Source organism: Rhea americana, unplaced genomic scaffold (assembly GCF_003343005.1).
Source record: "Rhea americana isolate MKP2758 unplaced genomic scaffold, rheAme1 scaffold_216, whole genome shotgun sequence".
Classification (NCBI taxonomy): domain Eukaryota; kingdom Metazoa; phylum Chordata; class Aves; order Rheiformes; family Rheidae; genus Rhea; species Rhea americana.
In genome coordinates this window covers 310,545-329,113 of record NW_028186312.1, presented here as the reverse complement: position 1 = coordinate 329,113, position 18,569 = coordinate 310,545, and the positions used below count along the sequence as shown (strand labels likewise).

The 18,569-nt window shown below is 34.0% G+C and overlaps 1 protein-coding gene across 1 annotated transcript in view; it reads right to left on the bottom strand.

Annotated features, from left to right (window-relative positions):
- Window positions 1–18,569, bottom strand: part of ADGRV1 (adhesion G protein-coupled receptor V1) — a 273,263-nt gene that overhangs the window by 190,873 nt on the left and 63,821 nt on the right. Inside the window, exons 33-45 of the mRNA XM_085305143.1 lie at window positions 18,302–18,483; window positions 16,772–17,583; window positions 15,067–15,276; window positions 11,145–11,275; window positions 10,773–10,872; window positions 9,408–9,587; window positions 7,659–7,822; window positions 6,997–7,090; window positions 6,361–6,390; window positions 3,974–4,052; window positions 3,190–3,328; window positions 2,537–2,678; window positions 1,066–1,328 (exon numbers count right to left, since the gene is read on the bottom strand). Coding sequence (XP_085161269.1) covers window positions 1,066–1,328; window positions 2,537–2,678; window positions 3,190–3,328; window positions 3,974–4,052; window positions 6,361–6,390; window positions 6,997–7,090; window positions 7,659–7,822; window positions 9,408–9,587; window positions 10,773–10,872; window positions 11,145–11,275; window positions 15,067–15,276; window positions 16,772–17,583; window positions 18,302–18,483 — 2,526 coding nt within the window. The remainder of the gene's footprint in view (window positions 1–1,065; window positions 1,329–2,536; window positions 2,679–3,189; window positions 3,329–3,973; window positions 4,053–6,360; window positions 6,391–6,996; window positions 7,091–7,658; window positions 7,823–9,407; window positions 9,588–10,772; window positions 10,873–11,144; window positions 11,276–15,066; window positions 15,277–16,771; window positions 17,584–18,301; window positions 18,484–18,569) is intronic.

Below are 18,569 nucleotides of genomic sequence, written 5' to 3'. Positions count from 1 at the left end.
GGCAAGGACTGTAGCAAGAATAGAGGCATATTTGAAATAACAAAACTGTTTTTGCTCTTTTTGCTTCTTTCCTCTCCTGCACCACTCTGGATGATAGGGTCCTCTCAAGGTGGTCTCAAATTAGCAGAGAGTAATCTAGACAGAGGTCAATGTTTTCACTTTCATTTGGTGCTCACTGTCATCCTTTCCACTACCCAAACAAGCAAAAGTTAGGAGGTAGATAAAGCTTTGCTACTGAGAAGGTAAAAGTAGTAATGAGGCATCTGTTACTCTACTATCTGAAATTTATGATCTTTTAGATCCTTGTTTACTTCTGCAATAAATGTTATTTAGGGACTATTCTAAGAAGTCTCCAACTTACTACAGGTCTGCTGCATTGTGGTTCCAAAAGTTCATAAACTGAAAACCTGAGTTTCCAAGAAGTGTTTGTTTCAGATTATACCCCATTGCCCATAATATACTAACCAGATTCTGACACTACCTTACCTGACAAAAATAAACAAATTGCCAATAAACTTTAGAAGAGGCAGGATTTCACAAACTTAAGCAGGCTCACTCCAAGGTCTTTCATTTTCTAGATGACATTTTTGTGGGGACCAGTAAAGAGGCAGTGAGTCATTTTCTATTCCTAAGACATGGCAAACTTTTTGCATTTGTAACAGCACACTCTATTCTGTTCAGATCAACTGAATTATCAGGGTACAGAGTGAGATTTTTATTTCTACCCTATAACTCCTGGGAAGTATTTGGTCTAAAGTTTGTGTTTCAGCTACCTCTTGAGTAAGTACAAGGAAGTGTTCCTAAGCATGAACATAATCTACACACTGTAATGTTTTAAATTTATTTCAGCTATTACAAAGAAAGAAGTATCTAAAGATAAACATAATTTTTCTGCATTTCTACATAAGATAATGAGAAGAAATCAGTCACAGTTCCTGATTCCTTTGAGAATGAAGGAAAAGATAAAAAAAAAATCTAAGACAAAACACAAACATTTCTGAATTCTTCCCAACAATTTCAAAAAAGCCTCCTTCACTTCTTTTGTGACAAGTACTTCCATATTACCTTGAATCTAACTCCCTCTTCCAACACAATATATCCTTGAGAAGGGGTCAAATCCACCGACGCCTCTGATGAATTAACTTCACTTACAAGATATTGAACAGTCACGGTGCCAAATATCCCCTGAGGAGGCTCTCTAATAATGGTTAATACTGCAACACTTTCCATCCAATTGAGAGCTGTTTGCTCTCTTAGGAAGAAGCGATCGCTGTTATTGAACGACAAAATTCCATGGCCATCATCATTGGCAAGAATAGTAATTGTAGCTTTTGAGAAATAAATAATGGAAATGTTCTTTAATTAACATTATAAGTTATAATTATACATACATACTGATAAAAATACATATAAATACAAATCCATTCTTTCTCTATCCATCCTGCTTCTTAAAGGGAAGTGCAAAGTCCTGCACCTGGAGAGGAATAACCCCATGCACTAGCACAGGCTGGGGGCCAAATGACTGAAAAGCAAGTTTGCAAAAAAGGACCTGGGGTGCCTGGTGGACAAGAATTGGAACATGGGTCAGCAATGCATCCTCATGGCAAAAAAACCAACAGCATCCTGGGCTGCTTTAGGAGGAGTGTTGCTAGCACTTCAACAGAGTGATCCTTCTCCAGTCAGTCCCGGTGAGGCCATATCTGGAATGCTGTGTCCAGTTCTGGGCTCCCCAGTACCAGAGGGCATGGATGTACTAGAGAAAATCCAGCAAACGACTACAAAGATGACTGAGTAACTAAAGTATCTCTAATACAAGGGGAGGCTGAGAGAGTTGAGACTGCTCACTCTGGAGAAAAGAAGGCTCAAGGAAAATTTTATCAATGTTTATAAATATCTGATGAGAGCGTGTAAAGATGACCAGCCCAAACTCCTCTCAATGGTGCCCCATGACACGACAGAGGGCAATGAGCACAAACAGAAACACAGGAAGTTCCATTTGAACATTTAAAAAAAATAATAAAAAAATTTAAAAGCTTTTTTACTGTAAGGGGTCATCAAACACTGAAAGAGGTTGCTCAAAGAGGTTGTGAAGTCTCCATCCTTAAAGATACTCTAAATCAGATTGGACGTAGTCATGGACTTGGCTCAAGTTGAGCCTGTGTTAATGGAGCAGTGAACCAGATGATCTCCAGAGGTCACTTCCAACACCAAATACTCATGTTCCCATCACTTCAGTATATATACACAGAATATTTATATGCTTGTGATATTACCTGAAGAGACTATATAGGAAGAATCTAGAATCTCCTTGAAAAATATTATAATCACCTTTAAAAAGGCCTTAGTTTGTTGCGGTAATACTTATTAGAAAGATCATTTTCTTACTTTTTAATCTCTTATTTTACATATGATCTTGTTAATTGCATAAATTTCTTAGTGATGTTTAAGAGCTTTTCAGGAAATTTTAAAGATCTACAAAGTAGAGCAATGGTAGTTTCTGAAAGATGGTTATTCAGAAGAATAATCTTAATCTTACCTGTTGTGTTCTCCCCTAACTCCAGCCCCAGAGAGGGATTTGTTAAAATTAACTGGAATTTCTCATCACCTTCAGGAATATCATCATCAAAAATCATGACATCAACAGATTTATGTCTTTCTCCATCAGCAAAAAAAAGAGTCTGGTATTGAACACAACATTGAACACAAAGCATTGAACTCTTACAACAGTTAATAAGTACACAGAACTTTTCAGTTAAGGTATATACAATTCTATTAAATAGGAATGAATAGAAGACAAGAAGAGCCATACTCCCAATGTCTCTCATAAATCATTTGAAAATGAAATTTAAAAGTTCATTTTGTTGCAAAATGAGGACAAACAAGAGCATTTACTTTGAAAGCCCTGTTGTAAAAAAATCTTTTATGAAAAAAATCTAATGTTTCTAAGCAGTATTATGAGATAGATATTTGAAAGCTTAAAATGCATTTACATTTAAAATATTTTAATATTTAAAAATGAAAGAAATAATAAGAATAGAGAGACTATTTAGATTTTGTTCTATTTGGATGACTGAAGCAACTGAAGTAAGTGCTTCTACTACATTATTGATCATTCTGCAGAATAATCAAGAAGATACTCTTTTGAGGAAGCTGAAGGAATGACTACTGCACACAGAGTTTGCTTCTTACCCTTGAGGTCACATTATAATCCAAACCCAGCTGTGCCTCCAAATTTTGGGCATAAAAAAACAAAGACACATTGCCATATAATCCTCTGTTTCGATACGCCATTATTGTCAGATTCCTCTGAGTTTCATTAACTTCAAAACTAAAATAAAAAGGAAGAAAAATTCTCAGGGTTTGTTGGATGGTATTCTTTTGAATATAAAGGCAGACTGCTATTTCATTTTCACTTCAAATGACTTCATGCATCTTATATCAAAACAGCATAATTACTGTATTAGTAGTTGTCTAAAACAACCTTTTTACCTTTGTTTTGTCTCTAAATGGAGTTAAGCTATGGGAGCTTGTGCTTTTTTCCTGATTATCAGTGGCAGATTAAGAAAAGCCATACAAACATATCTACTTTCATGGACGCATTCTTCCTAGCTCCTGGAAATTAGTAAGAGAAAAAGAAATGGGAGATGCCAATGTGTTTGCTTAGATGGATGCAGAAGCTGGAACACTGGATGGAGGCTGAGGAAATTAGGCAAGATCATAATATAAAATGACAGCAGTGGAAGTGTATTTGTGGTAGCAAAAGAACTTTTACAAAACATACATTAAATGTTGGTTTTCAGTGTGGGAGTTATCCATCCTTCATTTCCTAATTCTATTGACTTGAACAATCCTTTGCCATCTCAAAGATCTGATCCTATTTTTTAATGGAACGTCACCATTAACTGAAAGAGGAAATAATGAGGCAACCCAACCACTGACATGGAGTAAGTTCTTCAAGGAAAATGACACTTACTTGGTACTTTCCCATTCAATTACTCCTCTTACTCCATCATTAGCATCAATAACAATTTGAGAAGCTAAACCTTCTGAATCTAAAATAGAAAACAGAAAGACAAAAATGAAAGAGCAAGAAAGTCTACTTTCATGTTTTTAAAGAATCATAGAAGCATTTCTTAAATTCCTTCTAACTTTATAGATAAAACATGTGAATTTCTGTTTCCAGAATGTTGAGGAGAAAATGGGAGTGAACAAGGTAATTGGAAAGGTTCTGAGGAAAACATGTCCTTAATACTTTACTGGAACTACTATTAACACCATGCCTGGAATTACCACTGTTACATTTAATAATGCATACCCAAAAAAAAAAAAAAAAAAAAAAAAAAAAAAGAAAGAAAGAAAAAAAGAAAAAAGAAAGAAAGAAAAGGCTAAAGAACATTAGGAAAGCAAAATATAGCAAATATAGCACAGAAAAGCTAGGAAATACCAAAAGCAGGATTTGTCATGCAATCCTAATTCATCTTTATTTTGCCTATTTATTATGACAACATTCAACATTTTTCACACTGTGCTATTTAGGGTATGAAGGGACAATGAACAAGAAATGATTCAGTGTTTTATCTTCTATTCATGTTCCAGTGCCTAATCATAAACCTTAATGGCATACATTTCAGATTCTGCTACTAATATAGAATAATTTCTTTGTGGGCTGTTCTCTTTTACTATGCACTGTAACACTCTGTTGCTGAACATAAGGAAAAATTTCTTTATTGTAAGGGTAACAGAGCACTGGAATAGGTTGTGGGGTCTCTACCCTTGGAGATATTAAAAAGACATCCTAACATGGTCCTGCACATTGTCCTCTAGGTGTCCGTACTTGAGCAGGGGGATTGGACTAGAAGACCGAGAGGTCCCTTCCAAACTGAACCATTCTATGACTCTGTGATTCTGTGATATATGTATTTATAAGTATCCTCACAGTAATCCTGTAAGATTGGGGGTATTAGTACATATTGCAGTATGAAAATACTGAATAATAGATTAGTGTAAGAAATGTCCACTGATTTCAGATGCCAAAACCAGACAGCTGCAACTTGATTTTTCTGAGAAAACAAAGCCTTGATTTGTTCAGACCACAGCACCAAATGATTATCTTAATTTACTTCAACTTACATTTTGTAAGACCTAAAAAGAAATGAAGAATGCCAACTTCTGCAACTAGATTGACAGCATAAAATGATTCTGTAGCAAATATATTCTAGATTTGTATTATTTAGATATTTAGTTTCACAGCAAAGATTTCTCTCTATCAATTCAGTTAAACTGCATAAAAATACAAGGTTATTGCCAGGAATCTAAATCTATCATTACAAAGTAGAGATGAAAGTCAGCAATAATTGTGAAACTTAGTGACAGGCAGCAGAAACATTACTGAGGTTCAGAAATCCTGAGGGAGTGCTAGCAATGACAGATCTTTCTGCTTCATTCCTATCCCCATTTTCCATGTTGCTTTGTAGTCAGATCTGCACACCCAGGATCTGCAGCGGTTCTCTGCCAACTACTTTTCTCCACCTTCTCCTCCCTGCTCATGCTTAGCTCTTTCTTGTGTTCATAACCTTTGTTTTTTTTTCTTATTTATCATTCTCAGTTATTCATCATTCCTCCTTTTTTTTCATTACTTGCACTTTTGCATTTGAGTTAAGCTGTTTCTTCCGCCTTCTCTAGAAGATGAGAGCAGGAGGAGCACGGACAAAAGAACGTAACTATATGCTTTCTGTTCCTGCTCCATGTCAGTGAAATCTCAAATCAGAAAGTGGTTAATTAAGCCCAATGTGTTTGCTAGATCACAGACATACCAGACTTACTATACACCAACGACCATGCCATGAGCACTGTATGCAATACTCTTCGGATGCACTGGATTGACTGCATATACCTGTATCTTGTGTGGAATAGTCATTTCTTTTGATATTAGATCCCTCATTAGAAATACTTCAAATATCCTGTACAGAGTAAGATATTGCTAGAAATCCAAAACAAATGCATTGCATTCAAAGGGAGCTAAATTCTCATTCGTAACAAATCAAAGTATATAAGCAGGAAAAATAAGAAAATTGTCTGATAACAGAATTCACTGTGTCATTTTATCATCAAATTTCTGTCTCATGCGTTAGAAATTATCTGTTCAGCTCAAATCCTAGTGCAGTCCAAGGTTAAATAATAACAGTTCAAGGAGACTGCCAAACTGTTACAAGGGAAGGTGAGACTATACAGCACCTAACACAATTTAATTCAGGTGAATCCTTTGTATTTACATGTTATTCTTTTTATGCTTGTATTTCACAGTCAGTAAACTAATCACAGCTTAGTCTCTACAAATCAACAAACAGTCTTGCAGTTTACCTTTCAATCTGTAACGAATTAACTCAGTCACTTCTATAGGCATGCAGAGAAAAGGGAGGAGAGTCAAAGGTGTTAGAAATAAGCAATACAACTATTTCTTCAATACTACAGGTTAATTCAACTGTCATTAAAAGCCAGTAGGGTGTTTGCTATTGAATTCACAGGAAGCAGAATGAGGAGTTAACCAAGCAAATGATAAATGAAGATCACTGAAATATTAGAAAAGCTATAGGATTCCTAAAAGTAGAATTAAAAACAGACTTATAAAAGAATTAACTAAGAACTAACTATTTACCACAAAGTATTTTTTGACATTTTTATTTCTATTATGTACTTAGGAAAGGTAAATCAGATGAAGACACTGCTAATAAAACTTTTCAGATAATGGTGCTTTTCAGCTGATAATTACTAACTCCTCTGTAAAAATTATTCAATATTTTTTCCAGAGCCTAAAAAATTGTAAGAAATGTAAGTGTAATAATGAATACATCTAATGCTCTATAATTTTTTTCAGATAATCCTGTGTCATCTTGGTCTAGTTAGTAAATAAGTGTGATTATGATAGTCTCCTGGAGTATTATAACATGTATATAATTTAAAGAAAAGGAAAAACAAAGATAATTTTTTAAGTTATACCTAGCTTAGGTGGGAATGAAGTTGAATGGTTCATGATGAGTTCCACTGAAGACAGATTAACCAAGAAGAATTCCTGCATCTCCGGTATATCATCCTGCAAAAGACAAACACAATATATCCTTCTCAATATTCCTTTAAGAATTATCCACAGAACTCACCAAAAAACAACCCACTAAAAGTCTGTAATATTAATGAGCACTAGAACTCACTTATTTTTCTGTTTTCCTGAAATACTTTTGTTGGGTCTGAAATTGATTATCTTGAAAAAATTACAAAGTAAAATACTTCATGAGAAAGATACTGCAGAAACACTGAATTATTCCTACACATAATTTTCTGCCCACTTTCAAAGGCATTAAACCTCAACCAGGAAAAACGATGAACTTGTGACAACAGGTTCATATCAGTATGCAGGTAATGAAGTACACTGCTCTGAATATTTATTGGTAAAGCTTTAATCAGAGAGCTTAATTTCATTTATTCGTAAGTGGAACTGCTTTCTGTGATTATCTGTTCCCTTTTAAAATTGAGATTAAAACCATCTTTCTAACCCACCCTTATATTTAATATTTAGCTTCAAATAATGTATAGGGTGCAAGTTTTAGGTTCCAAAATATTCCCAATTTGAAGAACTGTATAGGATTAAAAGGTTTAAAGTTTACCTCTAGAACAGTAATATTTATGGCAGCTGATGTTTCTCCTTCCTCTAAAATCAGTGATCCAGAAACAGATATATAATCAGTTCCTGGTTCAGCCAAAGTCACTTCTGTCTGATTCTTTAAAGTGAGCAATCCTGGAATTGTTGCATATGTAACATTGATAGTACCTGTTTAATTTGTGACAAAAAAAAAATCTTTTTTTTTCAATTCTTATGTAACTCTCACTGACATAGAAAAAGAAAAGAGATCAAATGCTAATCTGCAAAATGAAAAGACTAACTGCAGAACAGAAGAATTAAAAGATTAATACAAAGTACATTGCAGCCAAAGGGAATTCACTATTGATTTCAGTGAGCTTTACCGACTTGTCCAGTATCACAAGATTCACAAATCATTAGGACCAAATGTATTCAGATCTGAGGTGCTGTAGACTTCAGATATTATACTGCCGAAGTACTAACTAGTACATCTAATGACTAAACTAATACAAACAAAACTAATATCAGTTTTGGTGCCAAAGGAAATAGAACATTGCAAGACTGATAATCTAAGAAAGGCTCTGAAGACAGAAAATATAGTTTAATAAATCTAACTTCCCTCCTAGGTAGGCTCATACAAACTTCAATACAGAATAGAGTTAGAGGAGACACTGGAAAATGTTACCAAGGGGAAAGGTTAAATGTGACTTTTTTTTTTTTTTTTTGAGTAAAGCCATGCCTCATAAATCTGTCAGGGTGAGTCAAGCAGTAAAATGTAAAGAAAGTGATACTGCAGATTAAATGACAAATGAAATTCAAAGCTAGTCTGTGTGAAATAAAATATAAGAGATAAGAGAGTCTTGATTCTAAATAGTTAGTGATGGACTTTTTTAGGGATTACCACTCACTTAAGAGTGTTACAATTAAAATTGACAGGTATCTTAAAATGTTAGTTTCTTGAGTATTGTTCAAAACGTAAAATACAATATAGATTGAGATTAAAAAAGAAATGGGAAAGCATAGAAATGTCATTAAAATGTCTGACACTATAAATCTATGGTGTGCTCATATCTTGTATATTAATTGTAACTGATCACTTCATTACAAAACAGATATAGCAGAAGAAATTGAGGGAGGATTATCAGATGTCTAAATGTGGTATAAAAATATAAAAAGGTAATGACTGTACATGTKTTTTCAGAAGATAAATTGAAATTCTCAGTCAACAGTTTTAGAAAAGAAGAAAATATTTTTGCACACGGTACATTATCAAATTGTGGAATTTTATGAATGCTAAAAGATAAAATGGTTCAAAATGGAATGAGAATTTTTCAGAGAAGACAGATAAATTGAATTCAGTGGTCTGGATGAAACTTCACAGGAAGTTCCTAACTGCCAACTTCCTGAAGTGCAGAGGAGAAATACACAGACAGATCACTCTATACATAATCCTTTTCTCATGCATTTTTTATTTCTTCTGGAGAGACTAACACTGAGACACTCATTAGACATAAAGGTAGCATCTTAATGGACGCCTAGCCTCATCACAGCTTCCAGATTCTTTGATGTGGAAATGAGGACTATGGCTCTGGTTTTAACTGACTCTTAAGTCTCCAGACCTGCAGTAAGGAGCTTAGAAGTTCTGAAAATATCAACTGGATCCAAGATTTCCAAACCTTCTAGGMTCCCTGCTTTAGATTTCATTTGCCTAATGACTACCAAAACAAGAGTCCAGCAGTTATAACTTCCTTCCTCTTGAAGTTAATATACAAACCTAGTGATCCAAATTCTCTGTTAATGAAGAGCTGAATAGTTTTGTTTTCCTCTGGAATTAAAATTTCCCTGGATGTGGAAGCAAAATTCAAGACTCCGTGTGGCTCATCACTAGCTTCTACTGTCAGAACAGCCTGATATCCTTGACTATCCAAAACAGCAGCTCCGGTTGAAGAAACTCCTGCAAAAGTATCAATGGGAATAAAGTGMAAGGCAAATACTTTCTTTTCATTATATTATTATTACTATACTCAAATAACAGTAAAAAAACAGTTCAAATGTGCTCACTAAAGTTTATGGACAGTGTAGTACAATACATACTGTATTACATGTATGTAGTACATATATTGTATGTAGTACAATATATATAGTTATGTGTATTTACGTTATTTATGTTTCAAAGCAAGTATTTATGTTTCAAAGCAAGTATAGAAACATACAATCACAGTAAAAAACATATGCTCTAAGTATAAAATCATAAACATGTACTAAGAAATGAGCAAACTTATTGGGCCAGTCTCATATATTGATTTTCTTAAAATCAATAGGCAAGGAAGCAACTCTGAAAGCTTAAAATTAGCTTCCATTTCTCAATCATTAAGAAATTACTGCCTTACAATTGGGTATAGAGCATGCTAAGGCAATTGATATCTCTTAGGCTAAATGTTGCCTTCGTGAATAACTGCTGATGTATCAATTTATGCTAATCTTCATGGATGACGAGTCAACAAATGATTTTAGAAAGTTCAGAAGCAGCAATACAATCCATACCAAGTTAGTATGGGATTTAGGCATTAATTGCATTTTAATACAGAAAAGTTCAGTAGGGTTGTAGAATTTGACTGAGCTTCTTCTGTCAACCTAATTTAAATGGTGAGAATAAAATATTCTGATCTCCTTGAATTCAGAGACAAATCAGAAAATCTGCTTGGGGCATGGTAAGGTACGTTACTTTGCTAAAGTGCTAACTGGGACATCTGATATATTACTAATATCAGTTTTGGTGCCAACAGAACATTGTAAGAGTGACCAATAACCTAAGAAAAGTTCTGATAAAACTGTGGGGAAATAGTGTCATGTGTCTAACATTTCCATATACATATATATATGCGTATATATATATACATACACACACACATATATGTAATACATACGTGTGCGCACGCATGCATATATGTATGCATATATATGCACATGTACAGACACGCCTATATTAAAATAAGTTTGATTCTTATAAAATAGGAGTGAACTTAACATTTTACATCAGTCACAGTTTAGTCTTACACCTCCAAAATTAAGATATACGAAAAATACTATACTCTTAAATGGTATTTTTAAGATACAGCATGCTATAGTTCTCCACTACCTTGTGTTTTGACGTTATATAGGATGATTTGATACTCTTCTTTTTCTTCAGGAATATGGTCATCCAGCAAGTAAACATATAATGTTGTATTCAATGACCCCTATTTATTTTAATGACAATTTGATTAGTCATTATTGTAAAAAATACAAGCATACTACTATTTCATAAGTATTTTGAATGACTCCTTTAAGACATTTTAAGTTAAATACGAAAGAATATAAACTCTCTCCAGTTTATAACTCAAAGAGTATGGGGGAACAAGTAAATAATCAGGTCAAGAAACGAGGACTGTTAGAAAAGCATACAGCCGTTCTCAGCTCAACTCTAAATACAATGTTTTCCTTTAGCTATTAGCTTTGTTTATAGTCTTACCTCAGGAAAAAAGAGTGTTCCAGAATAATTTTCAAAATTTTGTTTTACACGATGGCCAACAATCTTCCACTCAACAGTAACATTTCCCAGTCCTGGGGCAGTTCTAAGGATATGAAACTGCAGTTGTTCTCCTAGGAATAAAGGATGAGACACAATGTTTTAAGATTTCCTCTTCTATACAACAGTTATAAAAATTAGAAGTCAAAAACATGCATTACTCAATTAAAATAATTTTTTGAGAGTCATTCATATCTTTGATAGTAAGCTTCATTGTAAGCATACAACATATCCACTCTTAAAATTGAACAGAAAAATCTAAACTTAAGCTCTGGAGAGTTTTTTGTTTGTTTTTCGATAAACCTTGGAAAGAACTATCATTATATTAGGGAACTTGCTGAAGATGAATAACCTACAAAGTAAATACCCATCAAAACACGCACACACACAGAGCAATACTGGATTGTAAACCACACAAAATAGTAAATGCTGTATGTACCAGCTATAACACAGCTAATTTTCCACAACAGTTCACTTGGCAAGGAATATATACTTTCCTAATATTTGAACTCACATGACCTTATGTAATGCATGCAGAAAAATGTTTGTAGTTAACCTCTAAAATCCATTTATGTGAGTTTAAACTTACAAACATTATCAGTGTTAGAAAAGAGAACATTCAGAAAATGTTAACAATTTCTGATAATTTCTGAAAATATCAGTACCAGTTGACAATAGACACCTAAAAAGCAAATATAACACTTTCCACATTTATAATATTTAACCCCGAAGACAATTTAATTAAAAAGAGCAAACTCCTTCAAAATCTTCATAAAAGTTAGAAAATCAATTTTTAAAGTTATATGTTATTTTAAGATTACTACTCACATATTTTAAATGTGGACATAAGAGATTAACATATCAATATATCAGTATGTAAAAATAATGATATTATACATTTACATTGTAACACAGATGCTTATTTATAATACGTAAGTGTATTGCATATGCATTTCAACAGCATTTTTCAGGTGCATGTTATTTGAGTTTGCCAGTACATACAGTCTACAGTATTGCATTGGCTTCTCAAAGGCATGAAACGTGTAAAAATCTACTATACTGAGATGCTTGGAAATAATAATACATGAGATTTTTTTTGCTTACCGAAGAATGAACATAACTAAAAAAAAAAGTCAACGTGTATTTTAGTGATATAGAAACAGAAATTTGACAAACAGTTCCATTCCCAACTCACTAAAAATGTCCTTCTTACTAATTTATCTCATATAAACTGATATGAAATGTTTTCAGTTTTGCTAAATCTGGGAATAATTCCATCTATGGTCCACGTGATTCCTACATTTATCTAAGAAAAGAGAAGAAAAATTAGGTAACAGATGGATCCAGTTGCAAGTCAGTTTGTGTGGCCTATCATGACTGCTTTTTCTGCTTCACGAAAATAAGCACACAATGGTTCAGTCTGTTGCACTGTATGTAGTATCGTAGCATTAGGTCTGCCTTAGACTTGATTTAAACAACTTCTGATTTGTCTTGCACACATGCTTAGAACCAAAGCTACTGGGAAGCACTCAAACCTTTTTCTGAGTTCATGGTGGTACATCTATGAAAATGAAAGAGAAGATATGGGGTTATGTGGCTTCACACTCCATGGCATAATCACAGAGATTAGCTTGGGTTGGTCAATTTTTTCATGTAATTTAGAGTGTGTCAAGTTAGGACAGTATCTTGCTATTCTCCTATATTATATAATAGGGCAGTATTGCACAGCTCAAGCTGACAGAAAAAACTTGAACATTTTCTAGATATGTTTCTTTTTAGTATGGAAACATTAGAGATCCATGTATGTTCGCCATCAATGACAGACTTACAGATTATTAATTTCCAGAGACCTTAATATAATTCATTAAAAGACAGTATCAATAATGCTAAAGAAATAACACAAGAACTATGCAAATCAATTTCCAAATAAATATATATTTCTTTAAGCCTCATCATTTCAAACTTCAGTTAAGCCTTAGAGGTATACTGAGGCTCACACCTTTGTCTTAAGTTGGTCCATGCTGATCCTAAGAGGATAAAAGAATTAAAAATTTATTGACATCACAAGTAGTCTGTTTCTACAGTCAGATATCTGAGGGTACAGTCCCAGTTTATGGGTTCCTCTGAGACTGTTTTACCATGTTGTTTAACACTGCACTGAAATCCAGTCTATCCTATTTGAGAATTTTGCACAACCATTGCAAACAAATAAATACTTAACACAAAACTGGTTACTTTAGTACCATTGCAAAATGCACAAATAAGACAAAGCGTATTTCAATACAACATTGTCCTCATTATTTCAAGCCAATGCAGTGCATACTCCTGCAATATAGTCATAGCCATACAACTGTTGTAAGCCCCTATCCATACTAAAAAGCACTACCTACTCTGAATAAGCTGATAAACATTTACATCTTGAAAATAATGTACATATACTTGATAGCAAAATTGTTSAAAAATATAATAAAAGATAATGATATTTGGATTTATATTTGGTAAATTTTGTTTTCAAAACAAGAAAGTCTGGATAGTAAGAGYGGAAAACAACACTAAAATCTGTCGTCTAATAGCCATAGCTTGCTCTTTTTTAACAAAGGGCTCAGTACGGTTTTTGTGTTGTTTTTTTGCAAGCCAATGCATTTTCTTCACAAACTGGAAAAACTGGAGTCCAGTTATTTCCAAACTGTAACAGAGTACTTCAGTTCCAGATGTTCAACATTTGCTACTGTGCAATGAACAACATTTAAGCAGTGGAAAACGTTCAGGGTCATCGTAACCTTTGGGATTGAGCCAGTTTGCATTAATTTCTCATGCTTGTTAACAGCTCTTCTTAGCTTGTCAGATTGCAGCTGGCTTGACAGGCTGATCAGAACTGTTAATGTGGAGGAATAAAGGATGCGCACACACACACCRGCACAGAATTAACACAAACCATCCAGATGAAAACCCAAAGGTTACAATGTCCTTTCATGTTCAGGGAGGGGAAGAGAAGGAACACTTGATAGAGAAAGACTCTTATCCCACCAACCACAAAATGCAATGCACACATTGCAGGAGAACAAAATTTTGTTTTGGTAACTTTTCCTCACCCTCCATTCAAATGTCAGAGAAAAATGATACTGTAACCACTTCCAGATTCCAACAGAGGCCTCTCAAAGTAATTACCATTAACATCACCATCATCCTACACAAAACCGTATCAAACCTTAGATAATGCAAAGTGCTCTTTAAAATATTAGCAGATTTTTCCCTTTCAAATTATTACTGTTCTTTCTCAAATGTCATGTGACAGTGATGACAGCAAGATTTGTTCTAGTCTTGAACTAGCTGCCATAAAAAAAGCCTAAATAAAAAATTTTAGAACAGCAAGTTCACAAGTAAGAAGAAGGGAAAAGATGATCCTAATCCTTTTGTGGGAATGTCTTCCAGAAGACTTAAAGTGAATTAAAGTCATCGATAGATGACATTTGCTTACAACTATTAATAGAGGTGTGTATGATAGGAATTATATCCAGATCCAGAATTTTGGCATAAATGATTAAGACAATAAAAGTTACAAGGCATTTTGAGAAGGAATACCAGCAAAAGCAAGGGACGATCTTCAAAGAAAGGAAAGCACTGCTGATGAAACATAAAACAGTTTTGAAAATGGTTTACATATGCTTTCCACAAATCTTTAAGTGCTATACTTGCAAGTTTAAAATCCAAAGAAATTCAGGCCAAGTATGTAGTTATTTGCTGTTTGCTGATGTTCTCTGAACAATGAAACATATAATCATTGTGAGTTGCTATCAACAGAAAGCGTGAAGATGGAAGCTGACGTTAAAAAACTCAAGTGTGGTTGACACAAAGAAGAACCCACCTTCACGACCAATAACAGATCTTGAGGCTGTCTGAAAGCTAATAATTCCTGCCACGTTGTCACTTGCCAAAATAATCACTGTGACAGTGTTAAAAATGGGCAGAATCCGACTTCCTCCTTCAGTATGGACCAGGCTGATTATGATACTTTCRTTATCCTCTGGCTCTGCATCATCTATAATGGTCAATGTGACCATCTTTTTTGTTTCCCCTACAAGGAGAAGAATGCATTCATATATGTGCCCACAGAAATCACCTTTTAAAAGAAGACAATCATCTCATTTGATAGCAAATGCTTTAAAAAATATTAAAAGAACAAATGAAGCATATGTATTTACTTATCTTTCAGTAAGTTACTTAATACCATTATGAGGTTTTATTCAATCAATTACTGTCAAAGAGGTCACATTAGGCCAAAATGATTATTATTAAATGTACTATGTACAGAATAACAGGGTAGGAGTTATTTCTGAATTCTTTATTTGCATTACACATTCTCTGACTTTATAATTTAACTTAGAAAAGGGGAATATTATTCTTGTAAAGAAAGTTACCAAGTACATAAGCTCTCTAATGCACTATGAACTCTATTTGAATACATTTACTGGGCTAGGGAATGCATAACAGTGGCCTATCACTGTTAGCTATTCGCCTTCTGGACTATCAAAGAACAATAATATAACTTGTGAATACTATTAATTACCTGTATATAATCCATCAAATTTTATAATACAATTTTATTGCTCAGCACACAAGCATAACCAAAGTACATTTTATGATTATGAGAATTATCATAATTATGAGAATACACAATTTACAGAATAAGTATGCATTACTTTCTAAATGGTCTTTTAAAATACTTCTTAAAGCTTTGTGCTAAACTTAAACAACTACTGTAATTACACGTCTGCCTCAAAAATCACTGTTGGTAACCATTCTTTTGAGTTTAGGTAATTTATCAACTTAGTTAGCACACTACAATCTTTACTACACTCCAAAAACTGCTTTCAAACTATCTGTTCAGTCAACTTAGACTTTGAAAATATAAAATAAATCTGTACCACGCCCTGCTGTATTTAAGCAGTTTGCCAGTGACACATTTGTCCTGCTAGTAAATTTTTTAAACATGCTCTGTTGTATCTTATGAAATTAATACAATCTTGGAATTAAAAAAGGACATTATTACTTCAAAAATCTAGTTAATTAGTGAAAGAAAGCAGCAGTCATTAATATAGATTTCTTTTTTCTTAATTTTATTTATTTATTTATTTTGGAAAAATTGGTACTTCACTGGAGTCTAAGAAAAGCTGACTTTGGCCTGTTTCTCATTTCCATTATTCTTAATGGAATTACTATCTTCYACATTATTACTCCTGATTTATTTGATGTAAATGAAATTTTTATAATGCACACTGAAATATTTATCAAAAGGAAAAAGCCTTAGATATTTATGTTTTTCATTATCTTTTAGTATCATGCTGTGAGAAATTTTATTAGAGAAGATGCAGTGAGTGTTCTGCAAAATAATGCTATATGCTAAAAACCAGCTGTATTCTTAGGCATAACTTTCTTGAGCATTAAGGGAGATTTAGCCTAGGAATAAGATGTCACTCTTGTCAAAACATATGGAGGATTCAGGGCTTGTCAGGCTCTTTTTGCTTTTCCTTATTTTTATAAGACAGAACCAAATGCAAAACCTTCCTCACCTTCAGCAAACACCAGAATCTCACCAACACCTATAAAATCCATGTCTGGGACAGCAGTTCCACCAGTTACACGCCATTCCACTGTCACTTGTCCCAGGCTGCCTTCTGTTCTATGTATCATTAGCTGCACGTTGGTCTGAGGACATTCTTCTACTTCAACATACAGACCTTCCTCCGTTGCATTGGGACTTATGCTGTAGATCTTAAATACTCCAAAGGCATCTCCATTCATCATTATGACAACTGTGGACGTATTTGGCTGTCCTATAGTTGGCTGATTTTTTAAACTGGTTGAGATATTCATTAGTTCTACTTTCAAAAGGGATATAGTGAATTTCTCATCCAACTCTGGCAGACTGTCAGGGAGTATGGTAACTGTGAGATTTGCAAATTCTTCCCCTTCTAGCATCATGGCTTTCTGTCTTGCAACAGATTCATAATCACTACCAGCAATGGCTTGTGTGCTAAAGAGAGAAGATGCACTGGTGGCATTTTTCTTGTAGGTCCAGAATCCTGAAATATTAGTTAGCGGGCTGATCTCTGATGTCAGCCAAAAGCAGAAAGGAATCCCAGAGGCACTAGAATATGTAAAGGCTAAACATGCTTGTTCTTTTAGGCACTGAGTTGCACAGGCATACAGTGGGTCATCTGCAGTAGATACATTCACTCTAGTCTTAGATGATTGGTCAGGGACTCCTTGTACAGGAAACTCATAATAGGCCAGGATATCCTGACCTTGCTCAATGGCAAGAGCCACAACATCAGTGTCAGAAGTGCTGTAGAAAATCTGAAGCTCACCAAACCTTCCTCCACTAAAAGACATAATAAAGGTGACAGTCATGTTAAGCAATGAAGTATGTTTAATATTCTGTATGTTTCCAGTTAAGAATAACTGAACAAAAACTACTGACCCTCTCTGAATTGCTGAAAAATTCCAAATAATGCATTAAAATGCATTCTCTTTGAAGCTAGTACCAGAATAATTGAGTTACCACTTTGACTGGATAGCAAGTTTGATTTATGGTTTGAGCAGCAGTCTGTTAAGAATGCATATTTGAAATAATTTTCTTCTAGTGATTAGCTTGCTCTTCTTAGGACTTGCCAGCTCTTCTAGTTGGCAAGGAAGGAAAAAAAAAAAAATGCTGCCCAGCCTTGTCATCTTTCTTCCTAGGTGTTCTCAGGAGATATCACACGTATGAACTCTGTTTTCCTTTTCTTGTTTTTTTCCACTCTACATAGGTTGACCCATTTTGTTCTTCAGTTCAAATCACAGGAATAAGCTATTGTGTAGCTTTACATGATTTGATGATTAAACATTAAAAACGATACACAAAGGGATTTTATGTACATTTCTAATAAGCAGACATTTAACTAAAAAATAACATACATGAAGTAAAAATGTTTTGAGCTGGCAGATCAAGAAATTGATGCAAAGACTTTAACATGAGAATAGCATGAAGTTGAAATTATAGCCAAGATGAGAAAAAAAGAAATAATAATAATTATACACAAAGCAAACACTATACAGACCTTCGTTTGACTGTTATGTTTGCAAGCAAATTTCCTTCTAGTGGCTCTTGAACTCGATACAAGAAATGATGAAAGAAAACTGTGCCATAAGGATTATCATTGGCAGGTATTACAATATTTGCCACTCCATCCAACCCAATAGCACCACCATTGGAAGCCTGAGTTAATTCTACCTGGACAACCTCAAAGAGAGAAAAAAAAAATACAGCAGAACAATTCATGGCACTTCCAACAATAATTACAAGCAAAGTATAATCTGAACTTCTGG